This window comes from Panthera tigris, chromosome B3 (assembly GCF_018350195.1).
Source record: "Panthera tigris isolate Pti1 chromosome B3, P.tigris_Pti1_mat1.1, whole genome shotgun sequence".
Lineage (NCBI taxonomy): Eukaryota > Metazoa > Chordata > Mammalia > Carnivora > Felidae > Panthera > Panthera tigris.
Genome location: NC_056665.1, coordinates 131466967 through 131494663, shown reverse-complemented (window position 1 = coordinate 131494663; position 27697 = coordinate 131466967). Strand labels below are relative to the sequence as shown.

At 37.2% G+C, this 27697-nt stretch overlaps 1 protein-coding gene across 5 annotated transcripts in view; it reads left to right on the top strand.

Moving 5' to 3' along the window:
• Positions 1-27697, top strand: part of EML5 (EMAP like 5) — a 178836-nt gene that overhangs the window by 88595 nt on the left and 62544 nt on the right. For 4 of the 5 annotated variants that reach the window (XM_042990305.1, XM_042990303.1, XM_042990306.1 and 1 more), the window contains 5 exons: positions 745-845; positions 6469-6671; positions 7286-7397; positions 8687-8814; positions 14354-14495. In XM_042990305.1, the coding sequence (XP_042846239.1) occupies positions 745-845; positions 6469-6671; positions 7286-7397; positions 8687-8814; positions 14354-14495 (686 nt within the window). The remainder of the gene's footprint in view (positions 1-744; positions 846-6468; positions 6672-7285; positions 7398-8686; positions 8815-14353; positions 14496-27697) is intronic. The other variant, XM_042990304.1, reaches the window with a different exon arrangement.

Here is a 27697-nt window from a genome sequence, read left to right as displayed (position 1 = left end):
TAGGTTTATCCCTTGTGTACCTACTTTTACTGTAACTGTAGTAAGACATTGGAAGTAGCTATTATCTAAAACTCTGCATTTATAGGTAGAGTGAATTCTGTTGTATGATAAACTATTATATAGCCATTGGAAATGCACATAGCATATATTTGAAGGATGAAACATACACATCTATATCATAAAGAAGCTAGAGATTATTTTTATTTTCTGTTACATTTTCCATTTTCTAAATTTTCTACTATGAGTGTGTATTTTATAATAAAAAATATTAACAATTGCTTTAAAGGAGGAAATAGTCAACAGTGTCAGAGATTATTTTTTTAATGTCTTACTCCTTAAAATGAGACATTAAAGCACTTTAAAAATACAGTTAAATGCTTCTTTCAGCACATAGATAATGGCCAAATAAAAAATGGTTTAAGAGGAACTTTGTGTTTGGAATGGCTATGTTAAACTATAACAAAGTATTATAAAAGTTTTTTCTTTAACTGATTCATGCCACAGTTCCCTATGCACAGTACTATAGTAAGTGCTATTCAAAAGTTCTCTTCACACTGCTCCTATCTCTTAAAATTATGACAGAATAGCAAATGTGCAAATTCATGATTATATAGCCCAAACCTGAGAGATAAGTGGGTCAAAGGTTCAGTAATGGAGTAATCAAGGTAGGGTATGGATTAGGCAAAAGATTATTATAGGAAAGATTTATCTTCAGAGTTAAAACATTGTTTTGTTTTTTTTCAGAGGAAGTAAAGATAAGATTTTTGTTGTAAAGATGAACCCCTACGTGCCTGATAAGTTAATTACAGCTGGAATTAAACACGTGAAGTTTTGGCGTAGAGCAGGTAAGGAAGTTCTTCTTTTTACTCCTTTGAAACAAGAAATTAGTACTTTTAAAAGTGATTTAGCTAAGTACAATGCAGTATCTGAGATTGGACCCTGGAACAGAAAGGAGATATTAATGGATAAACAGGTGAAATCTGAATGAGGTCTGGAGTTCAGTTAATAGAAATGCATTAAACATGTTGGTTTCTTAGTTTTGACAGATAGTCTATAGTATGTAAGATGTTAAACTCAAGAATTCTGTCACCCTTGAATCTTTTATGAAAATCTAAAATTAGCCAAAATGTTTTTTTAAGTGATTCACAATTGTCTTGATATATTATAAACAAATAGAAGATTGTTTTTATTGTATTTATTGACTACATTGATGTAGTATTCATATTTTCAAAAGGGTTTAACTTATGAGATGAATCAAGTGATGTCCAAACTCCTTTCTTCTGCTAAACACATATTTTTTAGTATAAACTGAAAATGAAAAATTTTGTAAAAATTCTTTATATGCTATAAAATGATACAGAAGCAGAAAATCGTATTGCTTGAGTCATTTGTAACTGTAGATTAGCAGCTGTGAAATAAGTTTGCATTTTAAAATAAAAAATGTCTCCTTTCTAAATAAACTAGTAGTATAAGTAGTATACTTATAAATTCCACCAGTTTGATATCTAAGTCTCAGCCCACTTAAACCTTACAGATAAAATACGCGAATAATAGAAATAAAACCTATCTAAGAAAAGAACAGTCTTAGTGAAGACATTTCCCAAGTTCAGGTTACTTTCAAATTGTAAACTACATAGAACGTGAATTAGTTTTCAGACTTGGATTTTCTACTTTATCACAAACTCATCAGATCATGGTGTATATACATTTACATAGTAAAAAGAAGTATTTTCACATTTTCATTCCTATATATTTAAACAAAATTTTAGAGTATCTTATTTACTTGGAATTGCAAATACCAAACAAGTAGTACTTATTATTTCTGTCTTGGAAAAAACCAAAAACCTTTGTAAATTTCTTTGAAATAAGAGACTTAAAGGGGCACCTGGGTGGCTCAGTCGGTTGAGCATCCGGCTTCGGCTCAGGTCATGATCTCGTAGTCTGTGAGTTCGAGCCCCGCGTCGGGGTCTGTGCTGGTAGCTCAGAGCCTGGAGCCTGCTTCAGATTCTGTGTCCCCCTCTCTCTGCCCCTTCCCCACTCATGCTCTGTCTCTCTCTGTCTCAGAAATAAACATTAAAAAAAAATTTTTTTTAAAAAAGAGACTTAAAGTAAATAGTTTTGGAATGAAGAGATTTACAATTGAATAACTTTTTCCTTAAGTTTCATTAGTCATATAGTAGACCTGAAACTGAACCATATGGGTAAATGTTAAAACTTTGATGTGCCTTCCAGCCTTCCTCACTTTTGGGGTTCTGATCCATGGAGTTCACTAGCCAAGTGAGAAATAAGTAACCACTTTATTCATTGGAGTAAGTGCTAATCCTCTAAATGCATAGCTTTATGTAAATTAAGTAGTCATGGCGTAGGCCTGAGTCTAAAAGGGAGCTCTGACCTCCTGTCTCAGATCTAGGCTTTGAGAATTTCAACTTAGGAATTATTAATCTGTCCTCGAAGGAATTTGAGCTCTGTTTCATGGTTGGTAGGGGCAGGGAGCCACCAAGAGTTTTTTGAGTGCAATGATGACCTGGTACAATAGGAATATGTTATGCTGTGCCTGTCAGAAAACCCAGTTGATTATTATCTAAACCAGGAGTGGCAGACTATTTCTGTAAATGGAGAAATAGCAAATATTTTAGACTTCTAGGCCCAGGGACAAAATCAAGAATATTATATAAGTACTTACAGAACAAGAGTGAAAACTCCTACCCTATTTTATACCCGGTTGCCATTAACTGGAGATATTCTCTCCAAGAGCAACTTGCTGTAGTGAAAGGGCCTGGCAGTTTGGGCTGGGGGAACCATGGTCGGTCTTATTCCTCCCCAGTGACACATAGGTCCTAGTGTGTTCTCCTTCTGGAAAGCCCTACCTTCTCACCTTGAGGAGCTAGCTAGAGTTGAGGCAGCTCCTAGACAGAATTCCACTGCTAGGTGCCATTAGCCAGTTGCCATTAGCAAAGTCCTCAACTTGTCAATGGTAACAAGCTTAGACCTTGGGAAACTACTAGCTGGCAGCCAAAATTTGGGGAGGCAGTTTCTGGGAGCAGAGAAGGAAATAAGCATGGCCTGTGTAGCTCCCAGTGCTAACCTGTTCCAGTGGGCTCTGTACAAAAACAGGTTTTTGACAGGGTGACAGGGTTTCGCCCACAGCCTGTAGTTTGCCTCTCCTGCTCCAGATGACAGTCTGTGCTCTCCTGAAAGCCAGTCCCTTCCCTTTTATACTAGATCTTTTCTCTTCTCGCCCACTCAAGGACATCACTGCAGCCCTTCTTCCCTTTCTCTCCCGCATCCTCACTTTTCCCTCTTACTCTTTCTCTTTGGCATACAAATGTGGGGTTATTTTTCTATCTTAAATAAATAAAACCAAACAAAAACCTTCCTTCAACTCGACCCTTGAGTTGCTAATCAATTTCTCTTCTTATCTATGTACTTTAACACCTTTAGACCATTGTTTAAATGTTTACTTTGCAATTTATCTTCTTCTTTCCCTTGAGGGAATTCTGACCTATTTTTCCCCCTCATGAGTCCACTTAATTATTCTTACAAGTTCACTAACAACTCTGACTGCTGTGTTAAGAAAAGTCAGTCTTCTGAATACATTTGGAATATGCCCACTTTTTAAAAAATTATTTTTTATTTATTATCTTTAAAAATTGTTTTTAATGTTTATTTTTGAGAGAGAGAGAGAGACAGACAGAGCATGGGCCAGGGGGAAGGGCAGAGAGAGAGAGAGGGAGACGCAGAATCTGAAACAGGCTCCAGGATCCGAGCTGTCAGCACAGAGCCGGATGAGGGGCTCAAGCTCTTGAATCGTGAGATGGTGACCTGAGTCGAGGTCGGACACTTAACTGACTGAGCCACCCAGGCACCCCATATGGAGTATGACCACTTTTCATCATTTCCATCCAACCACCCTGGTCCATGCCACCTTTATCATTTGCCCAGATGATTGAAATAGACATCTAACTCCTTTCTTCCTTGCTGTTCTCTGATTTACTCTCAACCCAGAAATCAGAATGAACCTATTAATACATGATATGCCAGATTTCATTCCACTAACCATTTCCCATCTCATGTAGAGTAAAATTTAAATCCTTACAATGGCCTGTAATGCTGCCTTTGACCTCTATGACCCCATCTCCCATTACTTCCTCCCTTATTTTCTTTGCGACACCATACTGACCTCTATAGCTGTTCCTTGAAGGTTCTTGTCACATTCCTGCATTGGGCCCTTGGTGATCCCTCTGCCTTAAACCCTCTTCTTGCATGGCTTGCTCTTGCTACCTCCTTCATTCAACTTCTACCTTCCCAGTGAGGCCTTTCTTAACCACCCTACTTAAAACGGGCCTCTCCCATTTCTTATCTCCCGTTTATGCTCACATTTTCTACATAGCACCCATCATCATCTGTTAACATACTGCACATTTTGCTTATTTGTTATATTTATTGACTGTCTCACCAGGAAACTCCATGAGAACAGGGAGTTTTGTTGTCTCTTTTGTTCATAACTTTACCCCCAGTGCCTTGAATAGTGCCTGGCATATATATTTCCTGAATGAATGAATAAGTTCAATTGGGAAAAAAATTGGGCAAAAGATATCAATAGGTAATGAATGGCCAATAAAAAATAGGAAAATATGATAAAAAATAATCAGAGAAATGCACATTAAAACCATAGTAAAATTCAGTTGGTATTTCATATCCCCCAGTCTAACAATACCAAATATTCCTGAAAGGTGGGAAGCAACAAGAACTCCTTTCACTATTAATGGGGGTGTAAATTAGTGCCTCAACTTTGTAAAATAGTTTGGCAACAGATGATACCTCTCATTTATGTGCTTTCCCTTTTGTGAATACCCTGTGGTCATTCCTGGGCATTCCTAGAGAATCTCTTGTACTTGAATAGAAGAGGCCTTTACAAGAATGTTCAAAGCAGTGTTGTTTTCAATAGCAAAGGCTTGGAAGCAACTCAAGTGCCCATTAATAGGAAAATGGATGGACGGTTATGTTCATATAATGGAATGCTTACAGGGTTACAAAAATGCATTTTCTAGATGTACAAATCAACATATATAAAACTCCAGTACAGATTGTTGGTGATAAAAGCAAGTTGCAAAGGAATATAGTTGACTCTTGAATAGCATGGGAGGTTAGGGTGCTGACCCTGCATATAATATTTGACTCCCCAAATACTTCTAATAGCCTACTATTGACCCAAAGCTTTACCAGTGACATAAACCATCAATTAACACATATTTTATAAAGTATATTATGTAGCATAATTTTACAACAAAGTGAATTGGAGCAAAGAAAATGTTAAGAAAATCATGACGCATGCCCCTGGGTGGCTCAGTTGGTTAAGTATCTGACTCTTGATTTTGGCTCAGGTCATGATCTCACAGTGCATGACATCGAGCCCCATGTCAGGCTCTGTGCTGAGCCTGCTTTGGATTCTCTCTCCTTCTCTCTCTGCCCCTACCCCACATGTGTGCACATACACTCTCACTCTCAAAAGGAAACATTTTGGGGTGCCCGGGTGACTGAATCAGTTAAAGCATCCAACTTAGGCTCAGGTCATGATCTTGTGGTTTGTGAGTTCGAGCCCCGTGTCGGGCTCTGTGCTGACAGCTCAGGTCCTAGAGCCCGTTTCGAATTCTGTGTCTCCCTCACTCTCTGCCCCTCCCCCTCTCATGTTCTGTCTGTCTGTCTCTCTCTCAAAAATAAATAAACATTAAAAAAAATTTTTTTAATAAACATTGTAAAGAAAGAAAATCATAAGAGAAAATCCATTTATTGGACTGTATTGAAAAGTATCATGTAAAAATAGACTTGTACGCAGGTCAAACCACTGTTGTTCAGGACAAACCACTGTTGTTCACTGTACATACAGGATGGTATTATAGAAAATATTAAAACATGGATAATCTAACATTGCCTAAGAATTTACAAATAAGTAGTAAAAATAAACATTACAAGGTTGCTTTTTCCTGTATTTTAAGTATGCTAATAAATGTACTGCATTTTCCCAAACCACTCAATTTAAAGGAATGCATGAGAATAGTCAACATCACTTTCACAATAGTAAGGGGTGAAAAAGGGAGATGGGATTGGCATCGTGTTTTCGTTGTTTTTACAATTTTATGTAGGTTGTTAGGGGATATACATACATTCATTGTATTGAGGTTTTTTGGTACTCTCTTGTTTTCTTAAATATGTCATAATAAAAAATTTTGAAAACCAACCAAAAGTGCTAAGGACTGATTAAAGCCAACTTAGCATATATGTTTTTATCCAAAAAGCTATGGCCTAAAAGGTGCTGTGGGTGTGGCTGTCTCAGCCAGGCAAGTTGCTGATTGAGAGACTTATATTTTTCTTTTTAAGTCTCTATTTAAACATTTACAGTAGGAAAGAAATTTTATCATTTTATACATTTTAAAAGTGGTACTTCTGTGATATTTTTTTATGAACCAGGGGGAGGATTGATTGGAAGAAAAGGCTACGTGGGCACACTGGGGAAAAATGACACGATGATGTGTGCAGTATATGGATGGACTGAAGAGATGGCTTTTTCTGGAACATCCACAGGAGACGTGTGTATCTGGAGAGATGTCTTTCTTGTAAAAACAGTTAAAGCACATGATGGGCCAGTGTTTAGTATGCATGCATTGGAAAAAGTAAGTATCCTGAAGATATTTTTACATTAAACATAATTTGATCATGGATTGTAGAGCATTTTCACAAGTAAAGGAGTATTGCCTTTCTGCGGAGCTGAGCCACCCAGTAATAATCTGTAAACTAGAGCCTTTCTACCTTCTTTTATTCCTCTTTCAAACTTCTGAACACAGAGTGAAATAGGTCTGCTATTAAAAAACAGTTTTAACTCAATACTTCTTAATCTCTTCCTGTGTGTCAACAATGGCTTAAGTGCTTTATTATCACCATATCCTGTGAGGTAACTACTGTTCTTATCCTCTCTTTTTGAAGGATGGGATTATGAAGCATCCAGGAGAATATATGTATCTTGCTAAAAGTGGTAGAGTTACCTTATGGTTCCAAATTACAAACCTTGCTCTTAAAGTCCTGTCCTAAAAGTAGAATGTTTATTGTTACTGTAAATATTTTTGTAGTTTTCATGTTGATGTATAAAAAACATAATAGATTCTTATGCTAATTTGTTTGTAAGCTGTAATTTTTAGCTGTAAATGTTCTTTCCTCTAGAGGTTTGCAACATAAAGTTATTTTTTTCAATATTTAGATCTTTATTAACTTGAAGCTTTTACTTTCAAAGGGATTTGTAACTGGAGGAAAAGATGGGGTAGTAGCTCTTTGGGATGACTCCTTTGAAAGATGTCTCAAGACCTATGCTATAAAAAGAGCCGCTTTGGCACCAGGATCTAAAGGTGATTTGAGATTTAATTTAATTTGAGCAGTAAAAGGTTAATTGCTCATTAACATGCATGGCCACTGAGGTGGAGCACGCGGAATATATTTTTCCATCTTTACTAGATAGGCATCAGAATTTAATGGGAAAAGCTGTTTAACTGGGTGCCAGAATCATTGCTGTCCTTTCATAATCTATTTTCTGTGACACAGATGGTAAAGTATTAGCCAAATGCAAGATTATTAGTGATAATTTTATCATTTTTAATTTTTCAAAGAAAATTGCCCACATGGGCATCACATTTACCATCAGTCAGGAATTTGTGTTCAAGCTTGGCATTTTGTTTCATGTTCGTGTTTTGTTGACCTTGCCTGTGTATCCTTGCAGGCCCGCCCTTTTACCCTTGCTCTCAGTGTATTAAGGCATTACACCACATTCTCTGTGACCTCCAGGCCTTTCTATATGCTATAGCTTTTGCCTGGAATTTGCCCTTCTCTTCCCTCTTGCCCCTTCCAATTATCTGACCATATACTCATTTTTCAAATCTCAAACATTATTTCTTCGAGGATGATTGCTTCCACTCCCATCTCCCCTCCATCCCCTCAAAAAAACTAAAATTCCCTTATGTTATGCTCCTGTTTCACTATGCTCCTCACACAGGGCCTGTTTTCCCGCATTATATGCTCTGTGAGGGCAGGAGCTGGCCCTGTTATGTTTACAAATATATCTCTGAAGCCTTCCTAGGACATAGTAGACAGAAAAGCATCAATCTTGAATTGAATTAAAAGTACTGACTGGAATATTGTAGGTGCTCTAAGAAAGTAAGGATGTGAATGAGGAGGGGCAAATATAAGAGGAAACGGTTATTGGAATAGTAGTAGGAGAGCTGGGATAATAATTGTATATAGGTGGTACTTTTTTACTTATTTATTTTGAGAGAGAGAGAGCGGTAGCAAGGGAGGGGCAGAGAGAGAGGGCAAGAGAGAATCCCAAACGGGCTCCACCCCCTCAGCACCGAGCCGCCGTGGGGGGCCGATCCCATGAACCACTACTACACCATGAGGTGAGCAGAAATCAAGTCAGACGCTTAACTGACTGAGCCACCCCTGCACTCCTAGGTAGTGCTTTTGAGATTAGTCAATTGAGTGGTTTGGGAAAATGCAGTGCATTTATTAGCATACTTAAAATACAGGAAAAAGCAACCTTGTAACGTGATTTTCATTGTCAAAGTAGCATCATCTGCAATATGTACATCCTTGTATTCTAGTGACTTTATACCTAGAAGAATATCTCCACTTAACATTTCAGGTCTTCTCTTGGAAGATAACCCATCTATACGTGCCATATCATTAGGACACGGTCATATTTTAGTTGGCACAAAGAATGGTGAAATACTAGAAGTGGATAAAAGTGGCCCAATAACACTTCTGGTCCAGGTAATTTGAAAAAAATTAATATACTTTTTTTCCATTTATATGCAGTTGATTAATATGTAAGAGCCAAAAGTTAACAATAGTGAAAATAACGTTAAATTAATTAGGGAAATATTTCATAATATATACCAAAAATTTTTAATTTAATTATAGCTTGATGAGTAGATATCAGTAAATAAATATGCACATCATGTGGAATAATTGCCAATATTTTAAGTAATTTCTTATCACAAAACAAGAAACCAATGAAAAGAAAAAACAGTTGTAATTAATTTAACCAAGTCAATTTATTTCATGTTCAATTTTATTTCTTTGAAGTACATTTGTTGAATCTAAGGTAGTTGTTTTTCTGTGAAACTCTTCATTTTCATCCTTAAGTTTCTAATTAAAAAAAATTAAAAATGTACACTAAAATTTTGTTGCTGAAAATATTTGTCAGTGAAAATATTAATAAAACAAATGTTAACATAATACAAAAATAATAGCAATACCAACATTTGTGTGGTAGAAATATAAAACGGAAGAGCAGGATCACCTGATCCTTAACATTTTCATCAAGAATGCTGTATTGGGGCGCCTGGGTGGCTTCATCAGTTGGGCGACCGACTTCAGCTCAGGTCATGATCTCATGGTCTGTGGGTTCAAGCACCGTGTCAGGCTCTGTGCTGACTGCTCAGAGCCTGGAGCCTGCTTCGGATTCTGTGTCTCCTTCTCTCTCTCCTCTGCGCCCCCCCTTGTGTTCTATCAAAAATAAATAAACATAAAAAAAAAAAACTTAAAAAAAAACCAGCTTTGCCTTTAAAAAAAAAAAAAGAATGCTGTATTAATTTTTTAGGTATACATTTCCTATATATATTATATCTTTCTGAAAAGTATGGAGAGCAATAAATACTTTAAAACACAGTAAGTGAGGTAGGATCTACCTAATGAAAAATTGTCCTCCAGCTCTATATGGTAGGACCAATTTTAAGTTTGCCTTTTATTCTGAAAAAGAATTATATTCTTTCTTATTACAGACTTATTTTTTACTCCAACCCCACTCCCCCCCACCTCACTTTTGTTAAAACATCAAAGAGCACTCTTAGAGGAGAGCACTGCACATGCTTTAATGTTAATGTAATATCCTGATGTACCAAGGAGAATTTGTAAGCAAATAAATATACATATTTACAAATATACAAATATGTACAAATATATATATTTGTATATATTGTATACAAATATATACAAATATACATATAAAACAAAACGTTTTATATTAAATTTACTGTCAAAATTTGGTGTCTTACTCTTTAACTTCAGTTACATAATATTCCTTTAAAAAATTTTTTTTAAGTTTAAGAGAAAGAGAGGGAATGGGGGTAGGGCAAGGCAGGATAGAGAGAATCCCAAGCAGGCTCCACGCTGTCAGCGCAGAGCCCAACAAGGAGCTCAGTGTCACAAATTGTGAGATAATGACCTAAGCCGAAATCAAGAGTTGGACACTCAACTGACTGAGCCACCCAGGTGCCCCACATAATATTCCTTTCAAGTAGAAAGATGGTAGAGTCATGGTATTTAACGTATTTATGATCTCTTGGAAAATACTAACACAAGTACGCTTTTACAGGTGAATCCACAGACAGCACTTTCAAAAACACAGACAATTTTATAATTGTAAGAAAAGATTTTGAAGTGATAAATGACATCCTGTTATTTTTCCTATTTATTATAGAGCTTAAGATTTCAGATGTCTGCTGTCTCCTAAACATCAGAAACAAAACAAGGATGTCAGGTCTCACCATTATTGTCTAGCATTGTGTGTGAGGTCTTAGCCAATCTAGAAAAACAAAGCAATATAGGTCTAAGTGTTGGAAATAAGTGGAGAACACTGTCAGTATTTGCAGATATTTTAACCCTATACTTTGCATATTCAAGAGAATAAACTGAAAAATTACTAGAATTAAGGAGTCTGGTAAAGTGAGATTCAAAATCAACATCTAGAAGCCAATAGTATTTCTATATATCAGCAATAACCAATTAGAAAAATATGACATAGAAATAGTACTCACAAAGAAAACTATACAATAGCCAGGAATAAATATAGCTAAAACTATGGAAGATCAGTGTTAAGAAAGCCATAAAGTTTTACTAAAGACATAAAACATCTAAATAACTTATGAATTCAGTATGATCATAAACCAAATCCAAATGATATTTTTCAAAAATTCTGGAAAGATTTTTAAAAAATCATCTAGAAGAAAAAATACTCAAAAAGAGTGCAGAAATTTTTGAGAAACTCCATGCGGGAAATAAGATAAAACTTATAGTAATTAAAAGTGTGGGGGGAAAAAGTGTGGAGATATACAGGGAAATGCAAATCAAAACCACAGTGAGATATCACCTCATACTTGTCAGAATGGCTAAAATCAAAAACTCAAGAAATGACAAGTATTGACAAGGTCGTGGAGAGAAAGGATACTCCTGCACTGTTGGTGGGAATGCAAACTGGTGCAGCCACTCTAGAAAATAGCATGGAGTTTCCTCAAAAAATGAAAAATAGGACTACCCTGTGATCCAATAGTCACACTACAGGGTATTTACCCAAAAATACAAAAACACTATTTGAAAGGATACATGCACCCTATCTTTTTTGCAACATTATTTATAATAGCCAAACTATGGAAGCAGCTCAAGTGTCCCATCAACTGATGAATGAATAAAAAAGACGGGTGTGTGTGTGTATAAAATGGAATATTATTTTGAATATATTATTCACCCATAAAAAGAATGAAATCTTGCCATTTGCAAGATGGCAAGATGGATAAAGCTAGAGAATATGATACTAAGCAAAATAAACCAGTCAGAGAAAGACAAATACCATCTGATTTCACTTGTGTGGAATTTAAGAAACAAAACAAATGAGCAAAGGGAAAAAAAAGAGACCAAAAAACCAGACTCTTAACTGTAGAGAACAAACTGATGGTTACCAGAGAGAAGGTGGGGGTGAGGGATGGGTGAAATAGGTGATGGGGATTCAGAGTACACTTAATCTTGATGAGCACTGAATAATATATGGAACTATTGAACCCCTATATTGTACACCTGAAACTAACATTGCATGTTATCTACAGTGGAATTAAAAAAAAAAAAAAGTGTGGAGATATATGTACATAACTGGGCATTCAGATGAACACAGAAAAAAAAAAACAAACATGTACAGCAGTGTTTGTAGCAGCATTCTATGGGTCAGTTTGAGGAATAGCACCTCTTAACAATATTAAATTGTATCCATGAACATGGGATCTTTCCATTCAGTTAGATCATCTTTAACTTTTTTCAACAGGTTTATAGTTTTTAGTATACAAGTCTCATAGTATAATGGACCTCATTTATTCTAATAGTTTTTTAGTGGATTTTTAGGATTTTTTATACATAAGATCATGTGAATGGCGAATGTAGTTTTACTGTTCCCCTTCCAATTGGGATGCCTGTTATTTCTTTTTCGTGGCTAAATATCCTGGCTGGAATCTTCAGTACAATGTAGATTAGAAGTAGAACAGACAGAGGAAGTATTCAATTTGTACCATTTAGTATTAACTGGATTTTTCATAGATGCCCTTTATCAGATTGACGAATGACACTGCTGCTCCTAGTTTGATGCAAGTTTTTATCATGAAAGATTGTGTCATTTGTCAAAAGCATTTGTCAAAGGCTTTTTCTTTGTCTATTGAGAGATCATGTGGTTTTTTTTTATTCTATTGATATGGTGTATTATTAATTGGTTTTCATCTTTTAAACCAACCTTGCATTCCTGAGATAAACCCCACTTAGTTACGGTGTAGAATTCTTTTTGTATATGTTGGAATCAGTTTGTTAGTACTTAGTTGAGGATTTTAGCATCCACATACTATATATAAGGGATCATGGGTCTATAGTTTCCTAGTGATGTCTGATTTTGGTATCAGGGCCATTTTGGCTCCATAAAATGATTTGGGAAGTCTCCTCTCCTCTTCTCTACTCAGTCTTTTTCCCTGACTACACCCAGCCCCTGAACTCCATTAAATTGCTGACTGATGCTGACTAAATTGCTACTGTTTTCAACACTTTCCCTAGAGCACAAATTGCTCAGCCTCCTTAAAGGGGACACCCCTTTCGTAGGTTAATGTTTGAGATTTTGACTTGAAGCAGTATCCTCCCAGCAATCTCTGAGATTGCCCTGGTTCTGTTGAGCAAACTCACTAGTCTTCAGAGTAGCCTGTATGTTTAAGGAGTACCAGTCAGCTCCCATTTGCCTTTCATCACAACCTTCATTGTTTTCGAGAGCACCTTTAGGCTTGAACTTTTCTACACTGTGAAGCAAATGAAGTCATTTCCTTTGAGGAGACATTAGGAGCTATTTTATGGCTTGCTTTTTCTTCCAGGCACACTGTCTGATCCAAGGCTCTGAAGTTGAGTGTTTGGATAGTGATGACTCTTTTCTGAGTGTCCCTTGCTTTAGAAACTGAGTGCTCCATTTTGGGGAAGGGGTAGTAGGGAGCAGTGGCCTCAAGTCTTCTTGGGTTGAACTGAAGCCCCAGTATTCTTAGTGGCATGACCCCCAGTGTAGAACCTCCATCTCAGAATAGGGATGGCAGAAGGGAGTTCCCACCTGTGTCCAGCACTCATCAAGGTTTCAGCTTTTAACAGGCATTGAGGGCAGGATAAGAAATGCGGTCACCTGCCTCTTCTGGGAAGATAGCCCATTAGAGTAGGGGAAGGAGAGAGAGCACCCATACCTTGTGTTGTTTACATCAGTCTGGTGTGGAGTTTTCAGGCCAGTGAGTTGGAGATGGGGAGGAAAGGAGTGGGTCTTGGTTCAAATACTGCAAACTCTCACTGTTCTTACCAAATATTAGCAGACTTTCTTGAGTAAATGTTTCTTCATTTGTCATAGTCCCTTGGAACCATTTCCGGAGACCTTAATTTTTTATTATTAATTTCACCAGTTTCACTGGGGAGCAGGTCTGCAGCACTCCTTGTTCTCACATGCAGGAACTTCCTCCTCTGTGGCAGTTATTAACATTCCAAGGCAGCCAGTTTCTATTCTCCTCACTCAGTGAATATTTTAGGATTTTAAACTAGTTTAAATAGTAACTGATTGTGGGGCGCCTGGGTGGCGCAGTCGGTTAAGCGTCCGACTTCAGCCAGGTCACGATCTCGCGGTCCGTGAGTTCGAGCCCCGCGTCAGGCTCTGGGCTGATGGCTCGGAGCCTGGAGCCTGTTTCCGATTCTGTGTCTCCCTCTCTCTCTGCCCCTCCCCCGTTCATGCTCTGTCTCTCTCTGTCCCCCCAAAAAATAAAAAAATAAATAAACAAAAATAAATAATAAATAGTAACTGATTGTAGTGTAATTGTGAAGATAAAGTTGTTACTGAGGTATTTTAAGGTATATTCCAAAGAGAAAGTTTTAGATTAATCCATTATTCATTATCCTGTCGTGTATTATCAGGTGTTGTCTTTAGTTTTCTTTTAAAAACACATATATTTAGGTTAAATTTATCTTAACTATGTTCTCTTTGTAGGGACACATGGAAGGAGAGGTGTGGGGTTTGGCTACACATCCCTATCTGCCCATCTGTGCTACTGTCAGTGATGATAAAACCTTAAGAATATGGGATCTGTCTCCTAGTCATTGTATGTTGGCTGTCCGGAAACTGAAAAAGGGTAAGAGGCTCTCAGACTTGAGCACAGATTAACATGTTAGTCACATTTAGTCACAGTTTTCTAACTCTTCACAAATCTAAGAAAGCTACAGTAGGTGTATAAAAAAGGCTTTACATATTTATTCTATGTGCACTTGCTCATGATGCGATATAAAGAAAATTAATTATACCCAGTCTTTGCTTTGTGAGACCTCCTGTGAGCATACCTATCCTGAACCTGTTTGCAGTGTCATGTTGGAATTAAAAATACAGGAAGAAAACAAGTTATCTACCCTTTATGACTCTAGAATATATGTAATTCAGAATCAAAAATGAAGAAAGAAGGCCTTAATTTATAAAGGGGTAGCAGAATTGAGGGGAGAATATTTTAGGGTGAAACAAAACTAAGCACATTTTGTAGGAGGCAAATGAAGCTAGCCTGTCAGTATAGAGAGATAAGGGGCTCAGTTATTGCATTAAGACTGATATTATTAACCTAGGGCAAATGAGGATGTACAGATAGCTTCACATTTCTTAGTGAGGTGGTAGGGAATGTTATTTTAGAATATGGAGGTATTGAAGGAGGAACTCTGGTTGAAAAGGTTGGGAATTGGGAATGTAAGAAATGTGATGGAAACAGCAGATGAAAGGATTGTCAGGCCATAGTAAGGGCCAAGTTAAAGTTAGGTAACATGAATTTGTAATTCAGTCAGTTAATTTATTTTTTTCTTCTTCTATTAAAAGAGTCTGTTCTTCTAGGGTTACTGTATTCAAACATTTGTACTTAACTAAAAATCTGAAACTAATCACTGTCTCTAGAATAATTGAACTCCTGTCACTGTCTCTTCTTCTTCTTTTTTTTTTTTTTTTGAGTTATTGATGGCCAGCATTTTCATTCTTTAGTTGTTTTTTCCCCCTGAGATCTAGAGATTACCAAATGTTATATCAGCATTTCTATACTGAACTTTCTACATGAAGGGTTACAGTAAGATCACAAAACCATAGTCACACTTCTGTGTACACAGGAAATCACAGTATCAAATACTCTTCTTCACAAGGCCATAGGAAGCCGATCAAATTTGGAACATACCTTTAATAGACCTCAGATTTTCTTTCTTTTTTTTATCGAGGTATAATTGACACATAGCATATTAGTTTCAGGTGTACAACATAATGATCCAATATTTGCATATATTGTGAAATAATCACTACGATAAATCTAGTTAACATCCATCACCATACATAGTTACAAAATGTTTTCTTTTTATGATGAAAATTTTTAAGATCTACTCTTTTAACAACTTTCAAATATACAATATAGTATTATGATTATTATTAATATAGTGATTATTAATCATAGTCACCATGTATGCCCACCTGCCACTGGCAACCACCAATGTTTTTTGTATCTACGAGTTTGTTGTTTTGTTTAATGTTTTTAAATTTATTTTTGAGAGAGAGAGAGAGATACAGAGTGTGAGCAGGGGAGGGGCAGAGAGCGAGGAAGATCCAGAACCCGAAGCAGGCTCCAGTCTCTGAGCTGTCAGCACAGAGCCTGACACAGGGCTCAAACTCAAGAAACGTGAGATCATGACCTGAGGTGAAGTCAGGTGCTTAACCGACTGAGCCACTCAGGCGCCCCTGTTTTTGTTTTTTTAGATTCCACATATCAATGAGATGGTATAGTGTTTGGCAAGATGTCATTCATTTTTATGGCTGAATAATATTCCATTGTGTATGTGTATTTACACACCATTTTCTTTACCCATTTATCTGTCAGACACTTAGGTTGTTTCTGTATCTTGATTATTGTAAATAATGCTGCAGTGAACATGGGGGTGCATATGTCTTTTTGAGTTAGTGTTTTCATTTTCTTCAGATAAGTACCCAGGACTTGCTGGGTGGACTTGCTGCATCATATGGTAGTTCTATTTTTAATTTTTGAGAATTTGGTTTTTTTAATCCCTCTTCAATTGGACATTATTGTTTAATGCAGTCAGTGTTTACTTTGGCTTATCTATGCTTATTCACTTCTTCACATTTTCTTCTTGTATCTCAGACATTTTTTCTTTTATCATTTTCTTCTAAAATGTAGTCTTAGAGTTTCTTTAATAAAGACTTGTTGGCAATTCCTTCAGTTTGCTTTGTCTGAACCAGTGGAATTCCAAGTATAAGATGGTGGGAGTGGTCTGTTCCAGCAGCAAAAGTATTTTATCACTGACATTGCAATTCTTAAAAAGCAAACTGATTTTTTTAATTGACATATATTTGATGTTAGTTACATTTTCTGTTTCATCATAATTCAGTCTTGGTAGGTTTTACATTTTTAGGAATTTATCCATTTCTTCTAGGTTGTCCAATTTGTTGGCATTATAATTGTTCATAGTAGTCTCTTATGATCTTTTGTGTTTCTGTGGTATCATTTGTAACATCTCTTTCATTTCTGATTTTACTTATTTGTCTCCTCTCTTGTTTCTTAGTGTAGCTAAAGGTTTGTCAATTTTATTTGTCTTTTCAAAGAACCAGTTATTAGTTTCATTAATTTTTTCTTTTATTACTTTAGTCTCTGTTTGATTTATTTCTGTTCTAATCTTTGTTATTTGCTTTCTTCTATTAACTTTGGCCTTCAGTTGTTCTTTTTTTCCTCTAGTTCCTTGAGGTGTAAAGTTAGGTTGTTTATTTGAGACTTTATTTCTTCAGGTAAGCGTTTATCACTGTGAACTTCCCTCTTAGAACTGTTTTTGTTGTATCCCATAAATTTTGGGATGTTACATTTCCATTTTTGTTTGTCTCAAGGTATTATTTGATTTCTCTTTTGAGTTCTTTGACCCATTGGTTGTTCAGTAGCATGCTGTTTAATCTCCGTGTATTTGTGAATTCTCCATTTTTTTCATGTAATTAGTTTCTAGTTCCATACTGTTGTAGTTGGAATAGATGCTTGATATGATTTTAGTCTAGATTTATTAATACTTGTTTTGTGGCCTAACATATGATCTGTCTTGGAAAATGTTCCACGTGCAGTCAAGAAGAATGTGTATTCTCTTGCTTTTGGATGGAATATTCTGTAAATATCTGTTAAGTCCGTCTGGTGTGACATGCCATTTAAGGGCAATGTTTCCTTAATAATTTTCTGTCTAGATGATCTATCCATTGATGTGAGTAAGGTACTAAAGTCCCCTACTATTATTGTATTGCTGTCTACTTCTTCCTTTAGGCCTGCTAACATGTGCTTTATGTATTTAGGTGCTCTTCTGTTGAGTGCATAAATATTAACAAACGTTACATCCTCCTGCATTGACTCCTTTATCCTTATGTATTGACCTTCTTTTCTTTGTCTCTTATTATAGTCTTTGTGTTAAAGTCAATTTTGTCTGACAAAAGTGTAGCTGCCCAGCTTCTTTTGGTTTCCATTTATATAGAATATCTTTTTTCATTCCTGCACTTTTGTGTGTGACCTTACTTCTACAGTGTGTCTCTTGTAGGCAATAGATAGATGGGTCTTATGTTTTTATTCTTTCAGCTACTCTGTCTTTTGATTGAAGCATTTAATACATTTTCATTTAAAATAATTATTGATAGGCATGTGTTTATTGCCATTTTGTTGTTTGCTAGCTGCTTTTTGCAAACCTGAATTTTTTTTTTTTGAGGAAGAAATGTTTTTACTTTATTTTATTTATTTTTTATTGATAATTTATTTTTTAATTTACATCCAAGTTAGCATATGGTGCAACAGTGATTTCAGGAGTAGATTCCTTAATGTCCCTTACCCATGTAGCCCATCCCCTCTCCCACAATCTTTCTGGTAACCCTCTGTTTGTTCTCTCTATTTAAGAGTCTTATGTTTTGTCCCCCTCCCTGTTTTTATATTATTTTTGCCTCCCTTCCCTTATGTTCATCTGTATTGTATCTTAAAATCCTCATATGAATGAAGTCATATGATATTTGTCTTTCTCCAACTGACTAATTTCACTTAGCATAATACCCTCTAGTTCCATTCACGTAGTTGCAAATGGCAAGATTTCATTCTTTTTGATTGCCGAGTGATACTCCATTGCGTGTGTGTGTGTGTGTGTGTGTGTGTGTATACATATCTTCTTTATCCATTCATCCATCGATGGACATTTGGGCTCTTTCCATACTTTGGCTATTGTCAATAGTACTGCTATAAACATTGGGGTGCATGTGCCCCTTCGAAACAGCATATCTGTATCCCTTGGATAAATACCTAGTAGTACAATTGCTAAGTTGTAGGGTAGTTCTATTTTTAATTTTTTGAGGAACACCATACTGTTTTCCAGAGTGGATGTACCAGTTTGCATTCCCACCAGCAGTGCAAAAGAGATCCATCTTTCTCTACATCCTTGCCAACATCTATTGTTGCCTCAGTTGTTAATGTTAGCCATTCTGACAGGTGTGAGGTGGTATCTCATTGTGGTTTTAATTTGTATTTCCCTGATGATGAGTGATGTTGAGCATTTTCTCATGTGTCAGTTGGCCATCTGGATGTCTTCTTTGGAGAAGTGTCTGTTCATGTCTTTTGCCCATTTCTTCATTGGATTATTTGTTTTTTGGGTGTTGAGTTTCATAAGTTCTTCATAGATTTTGGATACTAACCCTTTATCTGATATGTCATATGCAAATACCGTCTCCCATTCTGTCGGTTGCCTTTTAGTTTTGCGGATTGTTTCTTTTGCTGTGCAGAAGGTTTTCATTTTGATTTGGTCCCAACAGTTCATTTTTGCTTTGGTTTCCCTTGCCTCTGGAGATGTGTTGAGTAAGAAGTTGCAGCAGCCGAGGTCAAAGAGGTTTTTGCCTGCTCTCTCCTCGAGGATTTTGATGGCTTCCTGTCTTACACTTAGGTCTTCCATCCATTTTGAGTTTATTTTTGTGTATGGTGTAAGAAAGTGGTCCAGGTTCATTCTTCTGCATGTCGCTGTCCAGTTTTCCCAGCACCACTTGCTGAAGAGACTGTCTTTATTCCATTGGATATTCTTTTCTGCTTTGTCAAAGATTAGTTGGCCATACGTTTCTGGGTCCATTTCTGGGTTCTCTATTCTGTTCCATTGATCTGAGTATCTGTTTTTATGCCGGTACCATACTGTCTTGATGATGACAGCTTTGTAATACAGCTTGAAGTCCGGGATTGTGATGCCTCCAGCTTTGGTTTTCTTTTTCAAGATTGCTTTGGCTATTCGGAGTCTTTTCTGGTTCCATACAAATTTTAGGATTGTTTGTTCTAGCTCTGTGAAGAATGCTGGTGTTATTTTGATAGGGATTGCACTGAATATGTAGATTGCTTTGGGTACTATTGACATTTTAACAGTATTTGTTCTTCGTATCCAAGAGCATGGAATATTTTTCCATTTTTTTGTGTGTCGTCTTCAATTTCTTTCATAAGCTTTCTATCGTTTTCAGTGTATAGATCTTTCACTTCTTTGGTAAGATTTATTCCTAGGTATTTTGTGGGTTTTGGTGCAATGGTAAATGAGATCGATTCCTTTATTTCTGTTTCTGTTGCTTCATTATTGGTGTATAGGAATGCAACCGATTTCTGTGCATTGATTTTATATCCTGCAACTTTGCTGAATTCACGGATCAGTTCTAACCGTTTTTTGGTGGAATCTTTTGGGTTTTCCATATAGAGTATCATGTCATCTGCGAAGAGTGAAAGTTTGACCTCCTCCTGGCTGATTTGGATGCCTTTTATTTCTTTGTGTTGTCTGATTGCTGAGGCTAAGACTTCCAATGCTATGTTGAATAACAGTGGTGAGAGTGGACATCCCTGCCTTGTTCCTGACCTTAGAGGGAAAGCTCTGTTTTTCTCCATTGAGGATGATATTAGCATTGGTGCAAACCTGAGTTTTTAAGAGGATTTTTATGTTTTAATTATGTAGTATTATTCCATGTCTTGGCTCACTTCATATTTTCTGTCTCTCTCTGCAGTATTCTGGAAATTTTAAGATCTTGTTCTAGTTCTTAATTTTCTTTTTAAAAGTTTTTTATTTAAACTCCAGTTAACATACAGTGTAATATCAGTTTCAGGTGTACAATTTAGTGATTCAGGGCTTACATACAATGTCCACCCAGTGCACATCACAATAAATGCACTCTTGATACCCATCACCTGTGTCACTCATCTTCCACCCATCTCCATTCTGGGAACCATCTGTTTGTTCTCTGTAGTTAAGAGTCTGTTTCTTCATTTGCCTCTCTGTTTTTTTTTTAATTTAACTTTTTATTTTTTAAAATTTACATCCAAATTAGCATATAGTGAAACAATCATTTTTTTTTTTAACAGTTTTATTTATTTTTGAGAGAGAGAGACAGAGCATGAGTAGGGGAGGGGCAGAGAGAGAGAGAGACACAGAATCTTAAGCAGGCTCCAGGCTCTGAGCTGTCAGCCCAGAGCCCAATGCGGAGCTCGAACCCACAAACTGTGAGATCATGACCTGAACCGAAGTCGGACGCTTAACCGACTGAGCCACCCAGGTGCCCCTGCCTCTCTCTTTTTATTTCCCTTCTCTCATTTGTTCTGTTTCTTAAATTCCACACATGAGTGAAATCAGATGGTATTTGTCTTTCTCTGACTAACTTATTTTACTTAGCATTATACTCTCTAGCTCTATCCATGTCATTGAAAATGGCAAGATTTCGTGGTTTTTTTTGTTTTTTGTTTTTTTTATGGCTGAATTATTAGCAGCTCTTTCTCTTTCACGTCTGCTGTTTAACCTACCTGTTAGGTGTGATAATTCTCATTTTTAGGAATTTTATTTTCTTTCAAGTTCCTTAGATTTTTTATAACATATTCTTTGTGTTTTAGCTTTCCTTTTTTATGTCTTTAATCTTTACTTATCAGATAAAGATTATGAAATCTAGTTATCTGACATCCTTTGGGATCTGACTATGCTGTGTTTTTTTTCTGCTGTTCTGGTGTTATTTTTCTGCTGACTCCTTCCTGGTGTTCCATTTTCTTTTGTGCTTGAATATTTGGATTATAAATTTATGTTTAATTGGGCTTTCTTTACTTGTGGGGTTTCTCTGAAGTCTGGATCAAAGGTATATTTCCAGAGTGATTTTGTGTTTCCTTCTCCCAGGTGCCTGGGTTGCTACTATCCAGAACTACTAAGGATTTTTTTTTTTCACTAGGATTGCATAGATCATATAGTTAGTATAACTTCAAATCTAAGATCTGCATAAGCTATGCTGCATTTGTGAATCTTCAGTACAATTTTTCCCCTCTGTCTAGAACCCAAGTCAGGATATAGAAGTCTATTTCCTGATGTCTTTCTCTACTGCCAGGCATATTTTTAAAACTTGCTCTTCCCTTGAGATATGATTGTAGTACTCAGTTAAAGGACAGTACAGGTATTTGGAGGTTTTGGGGGGTGGAAGGGGAAGAAACTGTATGCAGTTAAATCTGTACTTTCTTTCTTCATATATTTATAAAAGAAATGTTAAAATAAAAATCATTGAAACTAATAGTATAATTAAGTACAAAATTTGTAAATATAAATCAAGTGAAAAGACAATTATAAAAATATATCTGTATTACCTTATTTTAATTAATAATTTGTTTAAAAATAAATACTTCATAAAATGGAGAAACTTTCAGCATGGAAACTTGGAAATGCAATAATCTTTCTTTTTAAAGCAGTCTTAAGAAAGCCCATTAATGGTATGTTATTGAGTTGCAAAAGTAATTAGTTTTGTGCAAATTTTCCCAGATGTTCAAAAGGCCCTATATTATACTTCATACTAATCTGAGTAAGGTGAAAATATATAAATAAAATCCAGTTCCAAATTTCCTCTGACTCATCATATACTGCTCTCTCTTATTTGAGGACATCTTTTTTAATAACTTTTAATTTTTCTTAGTAGGGACTATAGCCCTTTTATTGATAACAAGCTATAATGTTTGCTTGAAAGGAAGCATTTCCAGTTTTCTTTGTCCTTAGATTTGAGATTTATAGAAGGAAATTCTAATTTACTACTGTCATGTCTAATGTGGATTGAATTGTGTCCCCCAAAATGATATGTGTAAGTCCTAACCCACTTACATTTGAATGTGACCTTATTTGGAAATAGGGTCTTTGCAAATGTAATCAAGATGAGGTCATATTGAATCAGGATGCACTCTACACTGAATGACTAGTATGTGTTCTTATAAGAAGGCTGTGTGGAGACACAGACACAAAGGGAGAGTGTGATGTAATAACAGGAGGCAGAAATTGAGGTGATGAGTCTACAAGCCAAGGAACATCAAGGATTAGTGGCAAACTCCAGAAGCCAGGGAGAAGAAAGGAAGGATCCTTCCTAGAGCTTTCAGAGGAGCATAGTCCTGCCTACACCTTGATTTCAGACCCTAAATTCCAGAAGTGTGAAAGAATAGATTTCTGTTGTTTTAAGCGACTCAGTTTGTGGTAATTGTAATAGCAGCTCTAGGACACTAATACAGTGTTCACATTCGACTTGTAGAAAAAGTCTTTGAACTAGAGGAAGAATTATTCACGCAGTCAAAGCTTTGCTCAGTTGATTGTCATCTCCATAAAGCTTGAGAGAAGTAGGAAAATATTCTGGATGCCTTAAGATGCGGATGATCCAGATACCAGATTATTTTTAAATTTGGAAATAATGTATTACACCTTCAGTATTGGTATTTTGGAACTTAAAAGTAACCTAGAACTTGAAAACCAGTACTGGATGACTACATTGACTGTATAACCCTTAAAAGATTGCAGTTTTATCCAGGAAGCCCAGGAGCAAGACATCTCCTGTACCCTCAGAGCAGCTGTGACTTTATTTTACTACTCTCGTTTTTTTGCCCTTTATTTAGTTTTCATCCCTGGGAGGGTTTTTTTGTTTGTTGGTTGGTTTGTTTTTAGTTTTTAAGGAGCTCAGCTATGCATTTAAAAGGATGCTTATTAGGTTAATGTTTGCTTAAACCCAACTTTCCCCCTGCTCTAAGCCTCCATTCAGCCAGCTGAATAGGGTTGAATACAGTGTGCAGTTGTGATGACTAGTCTCACTACCATTTTGTTTCTCTGCTCTCCTTTGTGGCAGAACTCTTCGAAATGGGTGATACTCAAAAGGCGATACTGTCTTCTCTATTTTCACATGACATTTGCTTCACAAACCTTACCCCAGTTAGGCTTTTGTTTCTATTTGTCCATTGAATCTGCTGCCAATCTCTTGGTCACCTCTGGGTCCTCACTCTACCTCACAGTAGTTTTTGACATAACTGATCATCCCTTCTTTTCTGAAATACATTTTTCACTTGGCTTTGGAACCCATGCATGTCTTTCTCCCTCTCTATCTTATTGACTTCTTTTTTTCTTCTTCCCTTAACTGGCTCTGCCTCTTCTTCCTACTCTCTACATACAGAAATGCTCCTGGGTTCTCCCTGGCTGTTTTTATTTCATTTGTACACTTGCACTTTGTGTGACTATATCAGTCATTGTCCAGTTAGAAGACAGACACTATACTAGTTATTTTAACATGGAAATTTTAATAATAAGAATTATTAACTAGTAGAAGGTGTTTACCTACTGAAGGCTGTAGAAAGCAGCTACTAGGCCTAGTTAGCTGAGGGATAATAAACAAAGAAAGAAGTTAAAGGAGATGCAGAGGTGTTTGGAAAGGGTGTAACTGCCATCATAACAGTCTGTCAGTGGTGAAGAAGCTTGCCAGAGAGTGCAGGCCTCCCTCAGTGGAACAGAGAGACAGTGGTCACTGGCTAAAGGAAAAGCTTGCCAGAGGGTACAGACCAGAACTGAATGGCAAGTGGGCTTTTTGGAGAAGAACTTAACCCAGGACAAAGTTGACTGGTGAGGGCCGCTGCTGTCTTAGCAGAGCATCTTGCTAGAGACTGCAAACCACAGCTGAATCGTTAGGCCCATTACTGCGACAGCGGGGAAATTTGCTGAAATTTGCTGCCGCAGTGGGGACAGCGGGGAGGGGGGGTGCTGCCGCAGTGGGGAGGTGCTGCCGCAGTGGGGGGGTGCTGCCGCCGTGGGGGTGCTTCAGGCTCCCTGCACACCAGTGCTCTGGCTCTGTAGGTAAAATCCAACACTGGAGGCCTGAAGGAGAGCCCCTTTCTCCTGCTTTGGACTTGTAGTGTCTTTCCAGCACCCTCTATTGGCAAAGCTTTGTATCAGCGGGCAAAAGAGAGAAGTCTACAAGGCCCAAAGAATGGTAGATTTGGAACTAAGAGGCAATAAATAATAACTGGCACAGACTATCCCTTTGTCTAATTAGCGTCCCTGTACATCTTTTACAAACACTTGAACTTCAGTATAACCACAGAACTAACCTTATGTTTATGTTCTACCCAAAAAGTTTCTAACCAAAGAGATGCAACTATTCCTGGTACAAGTGAAGAAATTCTCACCCTCTCCCCCAAATTCGAAGACATACAGTTCCCACAGTTATTATATTCATTCCAACATGATTCTACTCATGACTCTCAAATTCATAGTCTTACTGAATATTCTTTTACTTCAGACTAAATTGTAAAGTTAACCATCAACAAACTTATGTAAAGTATTAAAAAGAAGAGAGAAGGAAGCAAAAATAATATAAAAACAAGGAGGGGAACAAACCATAAGAGACTCTTAAATACAGACAACAAACTGAGGGTTGCTGAAGGGGTGTTGGGTGGGGGGTGGGCTAAATGGGCAAGGGGCATTAAGGAAGACACTTGGGATAAGCACTCGGTGTTATATGTAAGTGATGAATCACTAAATTCTGTTCTTCAAATCATTACGCTGTATGTTAATTAACTTGGATGTAATTATTTAAAAAACAAAAAAAAGTAAATAGCTTATATATACACAAGCATTTATGTCTAGTCCTTATTTCTGTAACTGGCTATGGGCTGTGATTGATAACTCTTTTTGTTTGTTTTTTAAATTATTCTTGGTGCCCTAACCCCCTTTTTTTCCTAATGTTTATTTTTGAGAGAAAGAACAAGCAGGGAAGGGGCAGAGAGAGGGGAGGACAGAGGATCCGAAGTGGGCTCAGTGCTGACAGCAGAGAGCCCGATGTGGAGCTTGAACTCATGAACCATGAGATCATGACCTGAGCTGAAGTCGGACATCTAAGCGACTGAGCCAGTCAGGCGCCTGTGGTTGTCATCTCTGACTTCCTTCTTCTTCTGCCCATTTCATATTTTCTTTGTCCTGAGCCAGAAACCTCAGGTGGTTGGAGTTACTTAGCTCATGAGTAACCCAAACCTTCATTGCTAAATTAGGTGAAATTTCAATATTTCTACCTGTTTTTTTCCTGGTTTTCTATTAAGTTTCACTATTGGTCATAGAAGACTAAGGGGCATCCTAATGAACCCTCCAGGTCCCAGATATAGTCTCCTTTGCCCTCGGTGTGTAGCAGTAACTCAGTTTCCCCTCTATAATTGCGATCAGCCACTCCAGCAAGAAGAGTAACAGCCCCTTTCTTTGCCTGTTGTTTCACTGTCCTAAGGAGCCCAACATGACCAGGTGGCAGTCTACATTCCCATTCAGAGGAATCAGTATGTTCCCTGGTAAAAGAATTGTCCCTGCTCTTAGGAGTCAAGACTAAATAAGCAGAGCTCAGATTTGCCAGGATGCAAAACAAAATAGTGCAAGTTGATTATTAGATTTAGTAGTGAGAAGAATCACTCCCACTTCTTGATTTTCCAGACCCATGTAACTGGCCATGAGGTAGACAGCACCATGTAATGAACTGTGATTCAAAGTATATATTGCATTCTGTAAGACAAAAGCCCAGTCTTTCAGGGTGTTGTTTCCCAGATGGTGACATCAATTAGTTTTCAGTAAGCCATACTAGCTTTCTTGGAGTAGTGGGAGTTGTGATAAAATCATTTAATTCCATGGGTATGAGCCTAATGCACATTTTTTGCCTGAAGTTCCTTGATCAGAAGCATGGAATTCTATGTTAGTGGATAGGGCATCCATCCCATGTGTCCATGGATGATGGTGCTAGCAGAAGCATAATGGTCAGTCAGGTAAGGCAAATCCAGGATTCACATCTATTCTCATGAAGATGAATCTTTGCCTTCTCCAAAGAAGAAGAGGTCCAGTATAGTCAACATGCTACCAGCTGGCTGGCCAATCTCCCTGGGGAATGGTTCCATGTCAGAAGCTCGGTTGCTCTCTACTGTTAGCAGAGTAGACACTCAGTGGTAATGGTAGTGATAGCAAGATAACCTTGGAAAAGAGAGTTCATGTTTTCTAACTCAAGCATAAACTCCATCCATGCTACTTACCACAAGCCCACGGAGTATGTGCTAGCTGCCTAGGAAAAGAGGCTGCTCTGAGGTCCCTAGAGCATTTATTTTGTGTATCTGATTACTGAGAGTCTCCTCTGTAGTGGATGCTTTTTGTTGGACATTCCCTGAGATGCAAAAATCTTCACACCTGTGCCCTTTCTGAAAGTTCGATTTTCCAGATTTCCTCATCTCTAATCTTCTAATCCTGAAAGAATTCAGTCCCTAACTGATTATTCAGATAGTTCACAGTTGCTAATGAGTCCATGTAAATCTGTCTCTCCTGTCATCTGTCACTACAAATGTGGAAAACTAAATGTACCTGCTCCAGGTGCTGCCTGTTGTGAAATGTTACTTCAAAGCTGTCCCTCAGGGCCACCACCGAGTAGGGCTCTAGTGCTTTCAGGTGGGTGCTGACATATACTGCATAGAAGCATCTGTAAATATGGCTCATTGTTTTTCTTCCTCATTCAGCTGATAATCAATGAATACCCTTGAGGCCATAGGTATAGATAGAGAGAGAGAGACACGAGGTATTGCAGCAGGAATTATTGATGGATCCTGAGCCACCTGTTCATTACTTCTGGCTTCCAAAATTATCCAAGGCTCATCTTTTATATCCCTTTTCCACTTGATGATAGATTGCTGTTGTGCATACCCAATCTGTGACTAGGTTGGTCATGTAACTTTTGGTTCATGATGTTCCGGAAGCTTAAGATACACAGTCACTTGATATCCCATAGTTAGGCATTTACTGTCTACCAAGGCCTAGTAGCAAGGCTGAAACTCCTTCTGAAAAGAAAATTAGTTATTTGCAAAGGAGAGCATGGATTTTCTCCCAAATCTAAGAGATCTGCAGTATGATTCTCCTTTGGTAGCTTTCCAGAGGCATTCTTCTGGAAACAGCATTTCTGTTTACCACAGACAGTTTGAGTATCATTAGATTTGCTAGATGATAAGGG